Source organism: Boleophthalmus pectinirostris, unplaced genomic scaffold, assembly GCF_026225935.1.
Source record: "Boleophthalmus pectinirostris isolate CB_2022bp ecotype Guang Dong unplaced genomic scaffold, ASM2622593v1 HiC_scaffold_23, whole genome shotgun sequence".
NCBI lineage: Eukaryota > Metazoa > Chordata > Actinopteri > Gobiiformes > Gobiidae > Boleophthalmus > Boleophthalmus pectinirostris.
The window spans coordinates 10001190-10017233 of record NW_026571207.1 but is presented as its reverse complement, the minus strand read 5'-3'; the positions used below and the strand labels follow the sequence as shown (position 1 = coordinate 10017233).

Here is a 16044-nt window from a genome sequence, read left to right as displayed (position 1 = left end):
GAAATCCAGTTGGTTTAAACCTAAAAGGATCTGATCTGAATCATCACTACTTTCTTCATCTCGTCTTTGATTATGGTGGTGATGTCCTGTCGCGAGGAGGCAAGAATGTCACTTTCAGATCAAGCTTTAGTGTAGCTTGTTTGGCGGTGTTGTCGGAACTTCTTCCCTGGACCTAGTGTTCAATGCAGCCTCATACTTGTATTTTCACAGATTTGCTGCCATAAATATAACTTTCATGGGCGATTCTGCCTGCTATCAGTAGCTAACAGTCTTAGAAATGTTTTAGAAACAAGTTGGCACTTAAGTGTCACTTAGTAATGAAGTTTAAGCAACAATGGGCAGGAGCACTGAGAGGTGCGTCTTCACTCCAATGCGCTCGTTAGCTGAATCATCACTACTTAAACCACAGCTCCTGCAGTCACGAATCAGTGCTAGTGCAGCCTCCGCAGCTCGCTGGATGAATTCTGAAAGTTCTGAGCTTTCACATGAGCTGTGTACATATTGAAAAAAAGTTTTATGAGTCTTCTATTTGAATGGTACAACAATTATTTGTGCAATAGAGCTTGTGCAATAACTGTGCAACAGGGCTGGTGCAACAGGGCTGGTGCAATAACTTGGGCATTTTACGGTTGTACAGTGCACAAATGAACAATGGACATTAATAATGGACACATTATGTATTTTTGATAAACCCTGACTGTTGTCTGACTGTAGTGTGATGTGCAAGTGTAACTGTGTCTTTAAGCTGTGGACAGTGACCCAAGACAAATTTCCTCTTTGGGACAATAAAGAGACAAGAACACATTACACCTGTGCTGTACAACCTGCACTGGCTCTCTGTCTTATATCGGGTGCAATTTAAAATGTTTTTAAGTGTTCTCAGATGTTTGCACTCTATGGGTCCAGTCTGTATGAGGGAATTACTGCAGCCCTGTACTCTGCTCAGAGCCCTGAGATCAGCTGACCAGCTCCTGTTGGTCGTTCCCAAAACCAGGCTCAAGACGAGAGGTGACAGAGGCTTTTCTGCAGCGCCCAGACTGTGGAACAACCTTCCTCTCTGTTTGTAACGCAATTTAAGACTAGACTGAAAACTCACCTCTTCTCCCTGGCATTTAGTACGAGCTAGTCAGGTTATCTTGGTGTTTTTATTGTAGTTTTCAAATGTTATCTGTATATATGTATATGTAACTGTTTCTTCTGTTTTTGTTGACTTTTATGTGATCGGCTGAAGTTGTTTTAAATGTGCTAATAAATAAATATATAAACTTGAATAGAACTGAACTGAATAAAGTTGATCTCATCTTATCTTATTTGCAGGTTTAGACACTGGCAACTCAGGTTCAGTACCTCAATGTTCTTCTGTATTATTCATCACCCATTCAGTGTTGTTACATAAACAATATGAAAAATACTGAAAATAATATGACTACAGTTTGAGATTCAGAAACCATATATTTCAGCTGCTGTGTTACATGCAACATTTTGATGACTTTCCCATTCAAAAGATAGAACCTCTTACTGTGGCATAGCATGGCTCCCCTCCTGGTGCACTGTAACCACACATATGCCTGCACAGTACACACATAAGAACTGTCATATCCACAGGGCTTTCTCTTTCCCACAGCGACTCTCCTCATACCTCCAGAGATGGCGCTCCGGAGCTCCTTTGTGGTGGTATGGGAGGGGGCTGTGAGAGACCAGGGGGGCGGATGACTGCTGCATTGCATCATGGGTCTCCCTCAATGGGTTCAATATGTGTCCAGATGGGCTGTGGACTGTTGTGTCTGAGCGGTAGGAAGCTCAGGGTGCAGTGAGGGGGGTGAGGGGTGCCAACAATGGAACATATAGAGACCCTCGTTCAACTCATCAAAGGAATTTTAACATTAAAAACCACAGCATGAAAAATATGTACTTGTATGATATCTTATACCTATGTAGCTGTTTAGACCTGGCAAGATGGGCGAGGTGTTTTGCTCAAGGACTATTCTATGATGCTGTTAATTGGACTTGAACCTTCAAATCATAAGGTTTGTGAGAAACTCTCTATGAACAATGCAACACTCGTAACAAGTAATTGTAGTGGTAACACCAGTTGTATAGTAATATTACAGAGTATAGAAGTTTTTGTTGCACTGGTAATAGTAGTAGTTGTAGTACTATTTGTAGAAGTTATAGTAGCACCAGCCATAGTGTCATTTTTAGTAGTAGTAATGGTAGTAATAGTAGTACTACCATTGTAGCAGTAGTTGTAATAGCAGTAGTAGTTTCTATATTATGTGGTCATTTTGATTTCGTATGTGATTTCTTGACATCTGTGTTTTTTCTAGAAAATCACAGTACCGTATTTTTCAGACTATAAGTCACACCGGAGTATAAGTCCCACCAGCCTTTTTAGGGGAAATTTATTTGATAAAATCAGAGACCAAGAACAGACATTTGAACTGGAAAAGCAAATTATAGTAATAAAAATAGAATAGGGAACAACAGGCTGTTAATGTCACATATGAACAGTTATTCAGATAACTATAGCATAAACAGAACATAACACATTTAACTAAATCCATTGGTTTCTTCATTCTTGGCATCACTTCTAAGCAACTCCCTGAAGTCTGGAGGTATACAGACCACTGCTTGCTTCTCTGCGTAGCTGTCGTCAGACTCAGCATCAGTTTCAGTTAGAATTATTCCAGCCTTTCTGAATCCCAACAGGATGGTTTTGGTGTCACTGAAGTCCAGGCTTTGTCGATCCATCCAGTAACTTCCAGGAAAGCTGCATGGTGCATCCTCCCAGTTATCATGAAGCTGTGTTCTCCAGCCCTGCCTTTCGCCAGTCCCTCACAAGTTTCTTACTCACTCCAAACTTTCTTTCTGCTGTTCGATTACCATTGTAAGTTTTCAGTAGTACAGAAGTAATGGTGCGATCGACTTGACTAACATGATCCCAGACCGGACAGAGGCTTTTTCTGCAGTAGACATGCGCAGTAGAGTGAAGTGACAGTGGTACAGGACTAATAGGAGTAGCAGACACTGACACACAAGGTTCTCTAGGCTTGTGTGTCACCGCTGTCATTGTGAACATTTTAATATATAAGTCGCACTGGAGTAGGACCACTCAAACGTTTAAAAAAAAGTGTGACTTACAGTCCGAAAAACACGGCAGTATCGGAAACAGTAGCAGCTGTAATAGGAGTATCGTAGTACTTAGTTGAGGTGTTTGTGGGCATTCTTTATTGTCTTCCTTGTAAAAAAGAAAAAAATATTGTGTGGAATTATTATGTTATGTTTAATCTGCAGAGTTGTGATTCAGAAATGGTTGTGCCCTCGCATTGATTCTTCTTGTAACTCTTACAGTAATGCACTTTTTGGGAAATTTATTGAGTCCATAATGCAATTCGGCTCAGACTGTATTATAGATTCCCAGAGCTCTCTTTATTTAATATCAGTCTCAAAATAACAGATCACAATAGTCTCACCTCGCCTATCTGTACAGTAAATAGAGAGGAGTCATGCACGGGGCAGCCACAGCTCTGTTTCCTCTCTCATTAGTTTGCATCGTGCCTCATGTAGACGGTCTCTGGTGTTTGATGTGACCTGGGCCCCTGCAGAGCCTTTAGCAGTACCATGTGTTCGTAACATGTTAATAGTTTTGTGCAGGTGCAGCCGCGTCCTTGTGGCTCACACAGTTACACTTCAGGTTCAGGTGCATGTTTGAACAAATGTGCAGGTTTTTCTAACACATGGAACTTGTTCACGTACTAAACTTTCATAGATACTGTACTTTCCGTTGTTATGTTTCCATTTAAGTTGTCACAAAAGCAATACCGAGTAATTTAATCAAGAGTATTGTAATTAGACACTGATTTGCATGCAATGAGTGCAAGTGGGAAAGAGCTAATTAGATTTAGACTAGTTTATTCGTCATTTTTATGTTGATGTTGATATGAAAATGAAATTGTGTTTCAGAGCCACCACAATTCAGTACAACAGTAGACGTAAGAAAAGTAATACAGAGTGATGAGTAACAGTTTAACCCTAACCCTATTGGTCTGTGCACCATTTGATCTTTTGAATTTTAAAGAACGAGTGTCAAAAAAAAAAAAAAAAAAAAAACATTTCGACCTTCTATTTCTCTTTCCATTTCAAATAACACCAATCAAAAAACAGTGATCTTGCCGTTTTCAATTTTGATATTTTATTCTCTCTGGTTTATTACCTCTGCCAAGGAGGTTATGTTTTTGCCGCCGTTTGTCTGTTTGTTTGTCTGTTTGTTTGTTTGTTTGTTTGTCTGTTAGCAACATAACTCAAAAAGTTATGGACCAATTTTGATGAAATTTTCAGGATTTGTTGGAAATGTGAAAAGGAAGAACTGATTTCATTTTGGGGGTGATCCGGAAGAAATCCTGGATTCTGGATCACTTTGAAATTTTAGTTAACATTGTGGTAAATGGGGCAAAAAATTTTGTTTCTCAATATTTCGGTTAATTATTGATCAAACCCCATGAAATTTGACTCAGGGATGGACAATGGGATCCTCTTTCATATTCCAAAGGCTGATCCGGATCTGATCCAGAAGACTGATTTTATCGCAATTTATATAAAAAATTGGGGTAGTCCTTGGCGGAGGTCTGCGCTCTCTGAGTGCTTTTCTAGTTTGCTGCTGCTAAAAGGACTTACCTGAAAAATGGTTGCAGTTTTGTGGGCAAACCTGTTCTTTTCTTTTATAGCGACACGTTTACTTTTGCGTCGTATAAAGTAATTGTTGAACTCCATGACGAGAAACAGGAAGGAGCGATTAAACTCTCCTTTGTTGAGTGGACACCACAAAACTATAATAAAAATAGTTTTAATTATAGATCCATGGTTGAAGCTGCAGCAGAACTTTCGGGGCAAATAGAAAATCATCAAAATTGAAATACGCACCGAGACTGTTTTTTGATTGGGGCTATTTGAAATACAATTAAATATTGGAAATAGAGGTCAGACTTTGTTTTACACTAAAATGGAATAATGAAATAACAAACTGTTTTCCTATTTTATCGTTTTTCGTTCTTAATTGAAATTCAAAAGAACAAATGGTACACGGACCTCTATTCTGCTATAATCCTACACAAATATATTTCCTCTTTTGTGTTGCCAGTGTTTTCATTTTCTCTGACAGATAAACAAATAATGAACAATAAAACAGTGTATTACAAGAGCAAAAGTGGCCATTCCTAAAGTTTTACTAGAGTCTGTATCTGTAGCAGTTCTAGTAAAACCAATGGTGCCATTAAAGATGCACGGCACAACTTTTCTGGTAGATATTTTGCTACCTGCTTGTCTACCTGGAGATGTTAGTGCTTTCCCTGGAATGTTCCATGGTATCACATTTAACAAATCCAGCATTTATTCATTGCAGGTGTTTCTATTGCTCAAAAATGCAATAATTCTTTCTGTGAATAGAGACGACTCTCCACAGATCTGACTTGTAATGTCGCGTAGTGCTGTAACCTGCTTGTCTCCCTTGTTATAGACAGATTTAACCTATACTCTGGAACATTCTCGACAAAGCAATAACATTTCCATGGAGTTGAGCAAGTGGCACACCCTCCACTAGAAATGTTACACAATGCACCTTTAAAGAAGCAACTATAATTGGATAAAAACAAAAAAATATGTAAGCCTTTTATTATCAGAATTAGTAATGAAGTGTATCGTGACAACTTATTACAATTTTTTTTTTTTTTTTTTTTTTTTTTCGTTTTTTTATTTCGTTTTGTACATTATAAAAAAAAAAATAATAAAAAAAAAAAAAAACAATTACAGATGAACCTAAAAGTTAGAAAATTAAGTTATAGCCATACATACATTTTTTCTCCCAACCCAAATATGAATAAATATAAACATATATATACATATATACACACCATAAAAATATAAAATGTACACATACATACATACATAAAAAAAAAAAAAAGAAAGTTTACAATAATAATCTCAATCATCTTCAGCACCATCCGTCAAATTAAGATTCCCTACAAAACTTTTAAGAGGACACCACACCTCGTCAAACAATTTCAACTTTCCTTTCCTAATGCATGTGATCTTTTCCAAGGGAAAAACTATGAGCATCTGTTTTACTCAATGCACCAACCTGGGCCTACAAGTTTTTTTTTTTTTTTTCCCAAAACATTGCAATTGTTCTTTTTTGCGTAATCATAATCTGTTCACTTTTAGTAAACTTGTGCTTTCTGGGATATATACCTAAAATAAACATAACAGGATTTGTTGGAATGTTCTTAGAAACAATCATCTCCACCGCTTTTCTAACCTCCTCCCAAAAGAGTCCTATTTCAGGGCTTATTACACATTTTGGGCCAAAAATAGATATTGCTCTTGGTTAAAGGAATTTTCTGTGCAAATATCTTTAAAATATAATGAAATTTTTTAATCAATCCTCATACTAATATCATTGTTTAATCCTTTATCTACATTTTTCCTCCTTATAATATGTATTTGCATGTTATTTATGTGTTTATTTTAGGTTCAAAGGAAAAATGCGCGCGTCATGTTAAAGTTTATCATTTCAAAACATTACATTCTTTGCTTTTTATCACCTCTTTACTCCATTTTGTCTATTTTCTGTTTAAATTTAGCACGCTTTCTTTTCTATGGCTTTAGAAGAAAGAAAAACGCTGACTCTGCCATATCCCCGTTACTCCAAAGTTTGAATGGGCACCGACTTCCCCGCGCTCTGATTGGCCGAGGCGGCAGCAGCAGCAGCAGCGCAATGGTTAACGTGTCTCGGGGAGTTTCCTGGGCCGGGATCGCGTACTTTATGTATAGCACCTGTTGTACCGTCTGTTTGGCAGTTTCCTACAAGGGCCAACAGCGGCACACTCCACGTCTCTCTCCGCGGAGCTGCGAGCGCACACCCCCGCCGCAGACTGCACCAGCGCGCTCGGCTAAAGCTCTGGATCAGGTTGCTCCTTTCGCAAAACGCTTCTCTCCTGGGATCTATTTGAACCGAATCGACTTGCAAGCGTGCGTAACTAACATTTATCAGATGAAAACTCGCCACAAGGAACCATTTGGTCTAACTTTGGGTCACTTTTGTCCAACTTTTTCGCGACAGGTGGGCACGAGCTTTACGCAGCGCCAACCGTGAACACGTTACAACCTTTGGCAATCTGGAAACGCGTTGATTCAGCAGGATTATGTGGATTCTACTCTGCGTCTACCATCTCCAAATGTGCCCAAATACGCACTGGTGTCCGCGCGTCTGGTGATACTACTCTGTAACGTCCCGCGTACTGCGCTTCGTGTTCGCCCACTATCACCACCTCCACCACTCCATCCAAATGATCCTTCCATTGGGTCTCCTCGTTACATGGCTTCTTCTCCAACACTACGGGTCCAGAGCGGAGTCGAGTCATGTCAGCAAGTTCCAGCTCACGACGTCGATAAAGGAGCAAAACGGTAAGTGGCACTGTCTGCGCACTTTGGGGAGAGTTAACTCGAGTTGCGGTGAAGGGGCGCTATGAATGAGGCCGTTTCATTCATAGCTTGCTCAATTGTTTGCAGATTTGTAACTTTTAATAACGAGATTTGAAGCCGAGTTAACGCTTCTGGTGGGGGGCACGTCACCTGTTTGGAGATATTATTACTGTACGTGCAATGTTACGCAGTGTGCCATTATACCTTATCCATATTTCTCTCAAATTTCTAGAAAACTTCACACACTTTTTGTAGGAAAGGTCGCCTCTTCAAAGATCTGATTCGTAATGCCACATTGTAGTCCTCTGCCTCTTTCGGACCCACTGTAGTCCTAGTGTAGTTCAGTGGTTTAGTCCCATTTATGACCTGGTGTAGTCATATTTTGGACCCGGTTTAGTTTTAGATCATACTTGTTTCACTCATTCACTGTATGCATTCACCCTATAGTCCTGGTTTGGTCCTGGTTTGAGGCCAGTTTTGTCTGAGTTTAGCCCTTTTCTTATCCAGGTTAAGTTCCCGATTAACTTCCAATTTAGTCCCAAATTTGATGTGGTGAGTAAATCTGAAAGCAATCTTGGCTTAAACCCGGTTTAGTCTGGTTTAAGTCCTAGTTTAGAGCAGTTTGGTTTTGAGCTGGTGTTTGATTAAAACTTGATGTAGTAGTCCCATCTAAATCCTAGTTTATTCCTAGTTCAGAGCTGGTTTAGTCAGGTTGTAGTCTTGGTTTAGTTAGAGCTGGTTTAGTCCTGGGTTAGTCCTAGTCCAAACCAGATTGTCTTGATTTCAACTTGGTTTAGTCCTGCTTTAAGTAAAATTTAATGTAGTGGTTCTGGCTTAATTCTGGTCTAGTCCTAGTTCAGGTCTGGTTGAAGTCCTGGTTTACAATTGACCTGGTTTAGTTCTCACTTAGCCCTGGTTTCGTACTATACAGACCTGGTTCAGTCCCGGTTTAGTCTTTCTTTACACTGTCTGTATTTGAAAACCCAGAGCTCTGTGTTTTGCCTGGCTGTGACTGCGTAGGAAGTCCAACATTACCTTGTTTTTAGCTTTAAAGCGGAGTCGTCTGTGAGTGTTTGGAAAAGGGGGGAAAACCCTCTGAAATTCCACGTCCCAGGGGACAAGTTCAGCCTGTGATCCTGAAAAAGGGGCCATTCATTCAGTACAAGTGGCTCCAGGCGATGTCATTTGCCCCTATGTCTGAAGTGCACTATCAAGTTCACTGCTTCGGTTTGGTCCAGGCTATATAGTCCATGCCTATAGGATATAAGGATAACAAAAATAGTTTGCATTAATGTTCTGCAGCGATAATTTGATTTGAAGTTATAATTTCAGATGGAGAGCTGGGACCTGTGGTGGAGTCACTGGAAATGTCCAAACTGATCCACAAATGTTGAACCTTGTCTTTATTTTTATTTGTTTGGGATTCACTCCATAAGCTTGCCACATTAATCTTATATCATAAATAGGGACGTACCGCTCCAGCTTTTTCTGTTCCGATACTGATGACGATATTTTGGCTCTAAGCATCTGCCGATACCTGATATTAACCAATACCAGAGCAGAGACAGAAAGTACAATTAACTTCATTTAAACACAAATAAGGGTATGGCTATTTATCACTTAAAATAATTACAGAATGGATTTGAAAAGATACAAATTCAATATTAGGCATGCTGAGGTCAAATATTGGCCAGTAAATCACCTTAATACACCAAAAAATAGACCAAATGGACCAAAATAGGATATCAACTAAACCCATATCTAGGAACCAGTATTCGATCCATCAAAAATGACAATATTGGCATATATTCCCGATACCAGTATTGTATCGGTGCATCCCTAGTCTTGACAAGACATTGAACTTTGTGCCAGTTTTTGTTTCACCTGGGTAAGTTCAGTAATTACAGCGATATTAACCATAAACTAGGTCAATAAATCAGCAAGTTAAACAGCATTTTCTACCACTGAATGTGAATGTTGTGATTGAACGCAAACCTAATACTGGATTTCACATGACGCCATAACATTCGAAACGGGGGCAGCTAAAACGAATATAGTCAAAATGCAGATTTTTGTTGTAATGAAGTGAGTTCTTGGGTCTAGTTTTTGATGGAAATGATCAGGTTTTAGTATTGCATTTATTTTTTGGGTCATTTCATCACAAAGTACAACGTTATCAATACAAAAATCTGGCTCTTGCCCCTCGTCTTGATACTTCGGATGTCTGACGTCATCAACATTCCCTGGGATGTCACGCTAACTGTAGGTTCTGCTCTGTCTGAAGCTTTATTAGACTTTAATTTGAGCTTAAATTTTACCACACTGACCTTAAAGAACTGACTTAGCTGGAACTACAATAAATGAAATGTTTAACAAGTCTCTCACACATAAAATGATGGTGTATGAAGGGAGTGCATTGGTAAATACTTGATCCTTTCTATTAGTAACTGTTAGTGTCATACTACTTCAGGCCGGTCTTGGTCTTGTCTCGGACTCGAGTGCACTTGGACTTGGTCTTGTCTCGGTCTCGATGGCGCCAGTAAGATAATGTAACTATAAATGTTATGAACTTGAAAAAACCCACTTGATTAACTATGAAGTTGTTTTCTGTAAAGTGGAATTAAAGAAGGGGTTCACAAACTGTGGGTCAGGGTCCAAAAAAAGGGGCATTTAAGTGCAGTACAGTTTGCTTGGCCTATGTTAAGCTTACATGACCAGATCAAATGGAGACAGATTTATAAAAACATTACAAAAAATTGATATATATTTGCCAAAAATAACTGTAAAATACAAATAAATATTAAAAATGACAAAGATGGTCTTGATTTGGTCTCGATGGCCCGTGGTCTCAGTCTTGTCCCGGTCTTGACCCTCAGAGGCCTTAGTCTTGTCTTGGTCTCGGGACCCCGTGTTCTCAGACTGGTCTTGACTACAACACTAGTGACTGGCACCAGGAACTCACAGTGTTACAACAGAACTTCCCTCACCCCATCTGCGTTAAATATTATTGACCTATAAAATGTTTTGATGTCATCGGAAACCCAGCCATTTCAGGGTGACCGTGGTGTTGCTATGGCAATGGTTTTGGAGCGTGTAGGGATACTGAGGGAGTGCATTAGCAGAGTAGGCATTTGACTTTTGTTTGGTCCATGCCAGTGCCTATAGGATATAATGAGACTACGAAGGTCCTTTGAGTTCACCGCACACCCAAATAACAGCAACTGCAGTTCGGGGTATTTGTGGTGGTGCTACAGCAATGGTGTTAGAGTGTGGAGGGGTATGAAGGGAGCGTAGTAGCAGAGTAGGTACTATGTCAAGTGAGCTGTTTTGAGCTGTTAAACATCTCTCTCACACATGCAATGACAGTCAGAAGCAAGTTAGCCTCAGCCAACAGTTTTTCAGTTACGCTATGTTCAGACTCCGTTCAATTTGGGTCTTTTTGTGAAATCCGATTTTTTTGCAAAGTCGTTCACATTTCCAATTAAATGCAACTTGTATGTGTGAACTTTAAAATCCCCAAAAGTGTCCCGCATAAGCATTAGAGAATACGACGACGTCATACTGACCTAAAGGCTGGGCTTGTCTCCCAAAATACAGTCCAGTTCTTCGTAAAATGGACAGTTTGCACGTCCACAGTCGCTTCGTTGTTTGAGACTTTAGCCTCCTTGTATTTGGCGCTCAGGCTCTTTATTTTTTGTTGATATTAGAGCCAGGACCGCCTTTAGCCGCGCTCAAGCATTTCTTTGGCAATCATTTCAGTTCCGATAAGACCCTCCAATTTCGCCTGAATGCAGTGATCCCCCCAAATATGAATTGACTCGCTAACCTCGCTTTCCCTACATTGACTAGACTCCGAGCTTGACGTGTAGGTGGGATGAATGCGACCTGGCTGTTCAGATTGAAGTCGCACGTCAGAGGATCGGATATGTATCGGTTTTAGGACCACACATCCAAGTGGCCTGGGTCACATTTGAAAAAAAATCCGTCATTAAAAGATCAGATACAGGTCACATAGGGGCGAAAAAATCGGATTTTGGTCACTTTAGGCTGCAGTCTGAACGTAGCTTTAGTCACTCTCACCTTTTGGTTGAAAATCAAACACCTGAACAGGACCATGAACACTCGTATTGATCAAAGGCTCATAAAAATGTGTTGTTTATATCCATTTTGGTATTTTTTTTTGGACTGTGTTTGATAGTGCGCTCTTTGCTAATGTGCTCACTGTGTTACCATGGTAACTCCAGAACATTCTACTGTTAGAGACACATGTAGAACACCCCCCAGCGTGGTGTCACTGCAAAATATCAATAGGATGTAAGGAGACTACCATAAGGGCGAATGTAGTTGTAGTTCAGGGTGAGTGTGGTGTTGCTATGGAGATGGTAGAGGTATTAAAGGAGTATTAGGCAATGCAGCACTTATATTGTTCTGCATACTGTTTTGTAACCATTATTTAATTATTGTGTTTTGAAGATTGGATGCTTTACCTGCTCTAATGAAAACTGAAAAAGAAAAAAAAAATGTTGCATGACTGGACTTAGACTTAGACAAACTTTATTGATCCACAAGGAAAATTACTTGGACACAGTCGCTCACACATCACATCATATTGCAATAACAATAACACAAGTGAAAAAAAATGGTAGTAAACTTCTTAATAAGTAGCAATAAAAATATGGTATCAGTAAGACACAAATTATATAAATACATGTACAGTAAGAAAAAAACAAATGTCATAATATAAATCCAGTATATCACAGTTATATACAGGAGGTCATAAGGAAACACTAGTAGACATAGTAGCCGCAGTAGTAAGAGTGTCGCTGGTGATTGTAGTAGTAGTAGAAGTAGCAGCAGTAATGGTAGTAATATTGATTGTAGGGGTGTCAAATTATCACGTTAATTGCAATTAATTAATTACAGTCATATTTAGCGCTTTATGTTTTTTAATCGCGTTAATCTTATTTTTAATCTCTAACTTTCCTGTTTCTGTATCCGAGTTGCCTTATTATAAAATCTGTTTTTATGTGTCGTTAGGACACAGTCCCGCACTGTGCAGTCCTGCTCTGCTCGCTCCCGCAAAGAATTGTAGCCTAATTTTCATTCCCGTTCTCACCCGCATTTGCGATAAACCTGCACACGTCTGATCTCTGAAAACATCGCGACACAGACACAGAACACACTCACCTTCACCATCAACATGAGTCATGTCCTTTAGTAGAAGGTGAACCGCATCAGTGCACAAGAGCATTTATTATTATTTATTTTTTCTCCACTTTGTTTATGCAAATGAGCCATGCGGTTTTAAGTTTTGTTTCTGTGAGATTTGCGCAAATCTGCATTAAACACATTATAATGTCAAACGGGATGATGTGACCCTAGAGTGGTGATGGTTTATATGTTGTAAAGTTGAGTTTATTTATGCAGATCAGTAATAGTAATAATAATGATGATACTTATATAAAAACGTTAATGATAGTATGAAAATAATGTAATAATGAATTCAAATGAAAATACCTCAAGTTCAAGGCTTTTCTCAGCAATTTTTAGGTGAGATTAAAAAAGAGATTAATTAGGCAAGGCAAGGCAAGTTTATTTGTATAGCACAATTCGTACACAAAGTAATTCAAAGTGCTTTACAGAATAAGAAATACATTAAAATCATAATAAAAACAAATCAAAACATAAATAATCATGAAGATTAAAATTAAAAAAGAGACTCATAAATTGGAGAGAAGAGTGCGGAATGAAAACCTTTCAGTTATATGCACAGTTAAACAGAAAAGTTTTGAGCCTGGATTTAAACAGCGTCACAGAAGAGGCTGTCTAATTAGATTAATTAATTACAGATCATAATTAATTAATCTCTCAATTTTTTAATAGCTTGACAGCACTAATTGATTGATTGAGTATCTAAAAGTAAAAATCAAAGTTGGTACACTTATTGTTGCTGCTATTGTTTGCAACCATTTATAGTTTCAAAATGTTTCCTCAAACTCCTGTGTTACCCAGAGGCATGTACTTGACACTTGATACTGTAGTAACAAGAAACACTGCTGTATTGTGGTAATAAATCTGCCCAATTAAGCACTCACTAAAATTTCAAAGACTCCACTGGACAAAAGGAACCTAATCCCCCATGCTTTTAGGGAATACATTTTAAAGGGCTCAAATTGCGCTACTTTCCGATGTTATGATGTTGTTTTCACATCACAAACGTACCTGGAGCTGTGTTTAGTTTTACACGTTTCACACACAAAGCCTGCATATATAGACTGAGTTCTGTCAAACGGAAAACAGTCTGGTCCAACTTGTGATGTCATGCGGTAATACAGGAAGTGCCCTGCTGTATACACTTTCACTAGAATCATTTGAACAATTTCAGACCAAGAATCGCCAATCTCTACTTCAACAAAACATCAGAGGTAGCTGTTAACTCCAAAACTACTGCTCCATGACATCACAAGGTGGAACAGAGCGTTTTGAGCTTTGGAGATGTTGGCAGGGAGTCTCTGTTTAGACTGTTGCTCCCACGACTCGGCCCCGGATAAGCGGAAGAAAATGGATGGATGGATGGATGGAGGTGCTGACAGATGTTTTTATTGAAGTAGAAACATTCTAACATGACTAAAAGGTCACAAGGGTGTTGATAATTCCAAGTATCCTACAGGTAAAAAGCTTAAAATTTCCCACAATGCATCTTGAAACGTGGTGTCCTGTGATGGTCAGTAGATAACAACGTCAATATAGACCACAATAACAATGCAAATATGTGTGAATTCGCTCCATAGTCCCACAGTCTTTAGTGAACTTTATCGTACACTCATACTCACACTGCTTTCTCTTCCACACGGGTCATGTGACTCTGGTGTCTGGGTGCTAACCTCTATTAAAAATGTAATGGAAAAACAGCAACAGACAGCGATCTTTAATAGGACACGACTGAATGAAAGCAGATTGAAGAACCGATTATGAATAAGCCACTCTTAAATAAATCATTGCTGTGTAATGTTGCTACCATTAATTACTAGGGATGTAACAATATCCAAATCTCTCAGTACGATATTATCACGATATGCATGCGATATTTTGAAGAGGCTAATATAATTGTAGATGGGACACTTTTCTGCTTTTTAAAATACCTTCACAAGTTTTTAGTGTGAATTATTTCTGTCATAATCCCAAGAATTCAAGTAAAAAACATATTTCTTCATATTGTTTGGACTGAAATGAATCATGGGATATGTAATTCCCTATATTTTTAAGATGTTTCTACTATAAAACCATGCATTTTAGCAAAGGAACTTGTAATTCGATATATATTGTAACAGCCCACGATATTATTGTGAGACTTTTGACGATATGATACCACGATATGTTGGTTAATGTTACAGCCCTCTTAGTTAGTTATCTTTACCTTGAGCTGTTAAATAGTCCGTTCTGTAATTTCACGTGAGATCCATGTGAGAGAAAACTTGGATTAATTATCCATAAATGCTTAAATGTCAATTCATTACAGAATTCACTTTATATCAGAGTTTAGCCTTTTTTTTTTTTTTTTTTTTTTTTTTTTTTAGTAGGGTGCGAATTACACTCTGATTGATAGGGGCACGATGGACATTTGGACACAGCCCATATGATACAACTACGACTATGTGACCCCGCTGAGAGGCCGAGCTGTGCTGAGCAGTAATCTGTCACAGCCAGAGGGGTGGGTTACATGTCCTGTCTTAGGTTTGTTTGAGTCACTTTTTTAAGAGTGGTTACCCCATCATAAAGGCACAAGCACATATAACACGTATACATTAAGAAAGCTACATTTTTATTGTAAAATCACAGTTTTTTTATGTTTAAATCAAGTCGCAATTTCTGAACTAATGCTAAACTTGAACCACAAAAACTGCAAAAACGGGTGTGTTAAGTCAATATTGGCAGGTACTGATAAAACTCAACAAAAACTTTTATTTGATATATCAGTTTCGCTTGTTTACTTTTTACTATTTTTCACTCTGTTATTTGTGCTAAATGAGATGTTGCGTCCAATACTTTTCACTCTGACTGGTGTTAATTTTCTACTTGGCAATTAGGTATACATGCACATTTAACAGGAACATGCTGACTACTTAACAAACACTACCTTCAAGTACTGCACTCCTAACCACTGCTAATGTTGACATTTTACTCAGCCTTCTGGTTCTGTGTGCAGCCAGGGTGTGGGTTGCCAGATTGTAAATGACATTTCCAGGTGCATGAATGCGGTGGGGAAATCTGACCCCGGCCAGAGCTTGGCCAGTAGATACACAGATATGGAAGATGAGGTGGATCATCTGTCTGCTGCTTGGATGGCTAATTGGCTCATCACCACAGCACCGACACAACCATCTCAGGAATGTAGAGCTGCTTCTGCAAACAGGGGATTTTTAGAACAAAGGATCTATAAAGATTTGTGAAGAATAAGTGGAAATTGAGGAGGGCGGTATCTAAGACATTTGGCTTGGCAAGTGAGCCTAAAAGTCCTGAAAAGAGCACGAACATCAAAAGGAGGGAAAATGTTTGTAAGAATGCTGG

The 16044-nt window shown here is 38.8% G+C and overlaps 1 protein-coding gene across 1 annotated transcript in view; it reads left to right on the top strand.

The window, feature by feature from the left end:
* The first annotated feature begins 6868 nt into the window (after positions 1 to 6868).
* The window catches only part of pdgfc (platelet derived growth factor c), a 144190-nt gene continuing 135014 nt past the window's right edge, over positions 6869 to 16044 (top strand). The window contains exons 1-2 of the mRNA XM_055159401.1: positions 6869 to 7023; positions 7115 to 7458. Of these exons, the coding sequence (XP_055015376.1) occupies positions 7341 to 7458 (118 nt within the window). The 5' untranslated portion in view covers positions 6869 to 7023; positions 7115 to 7340. The remainder of the gene's footprint in view (positions 7024 to 7114; positions 7459 to 16044) is intronic.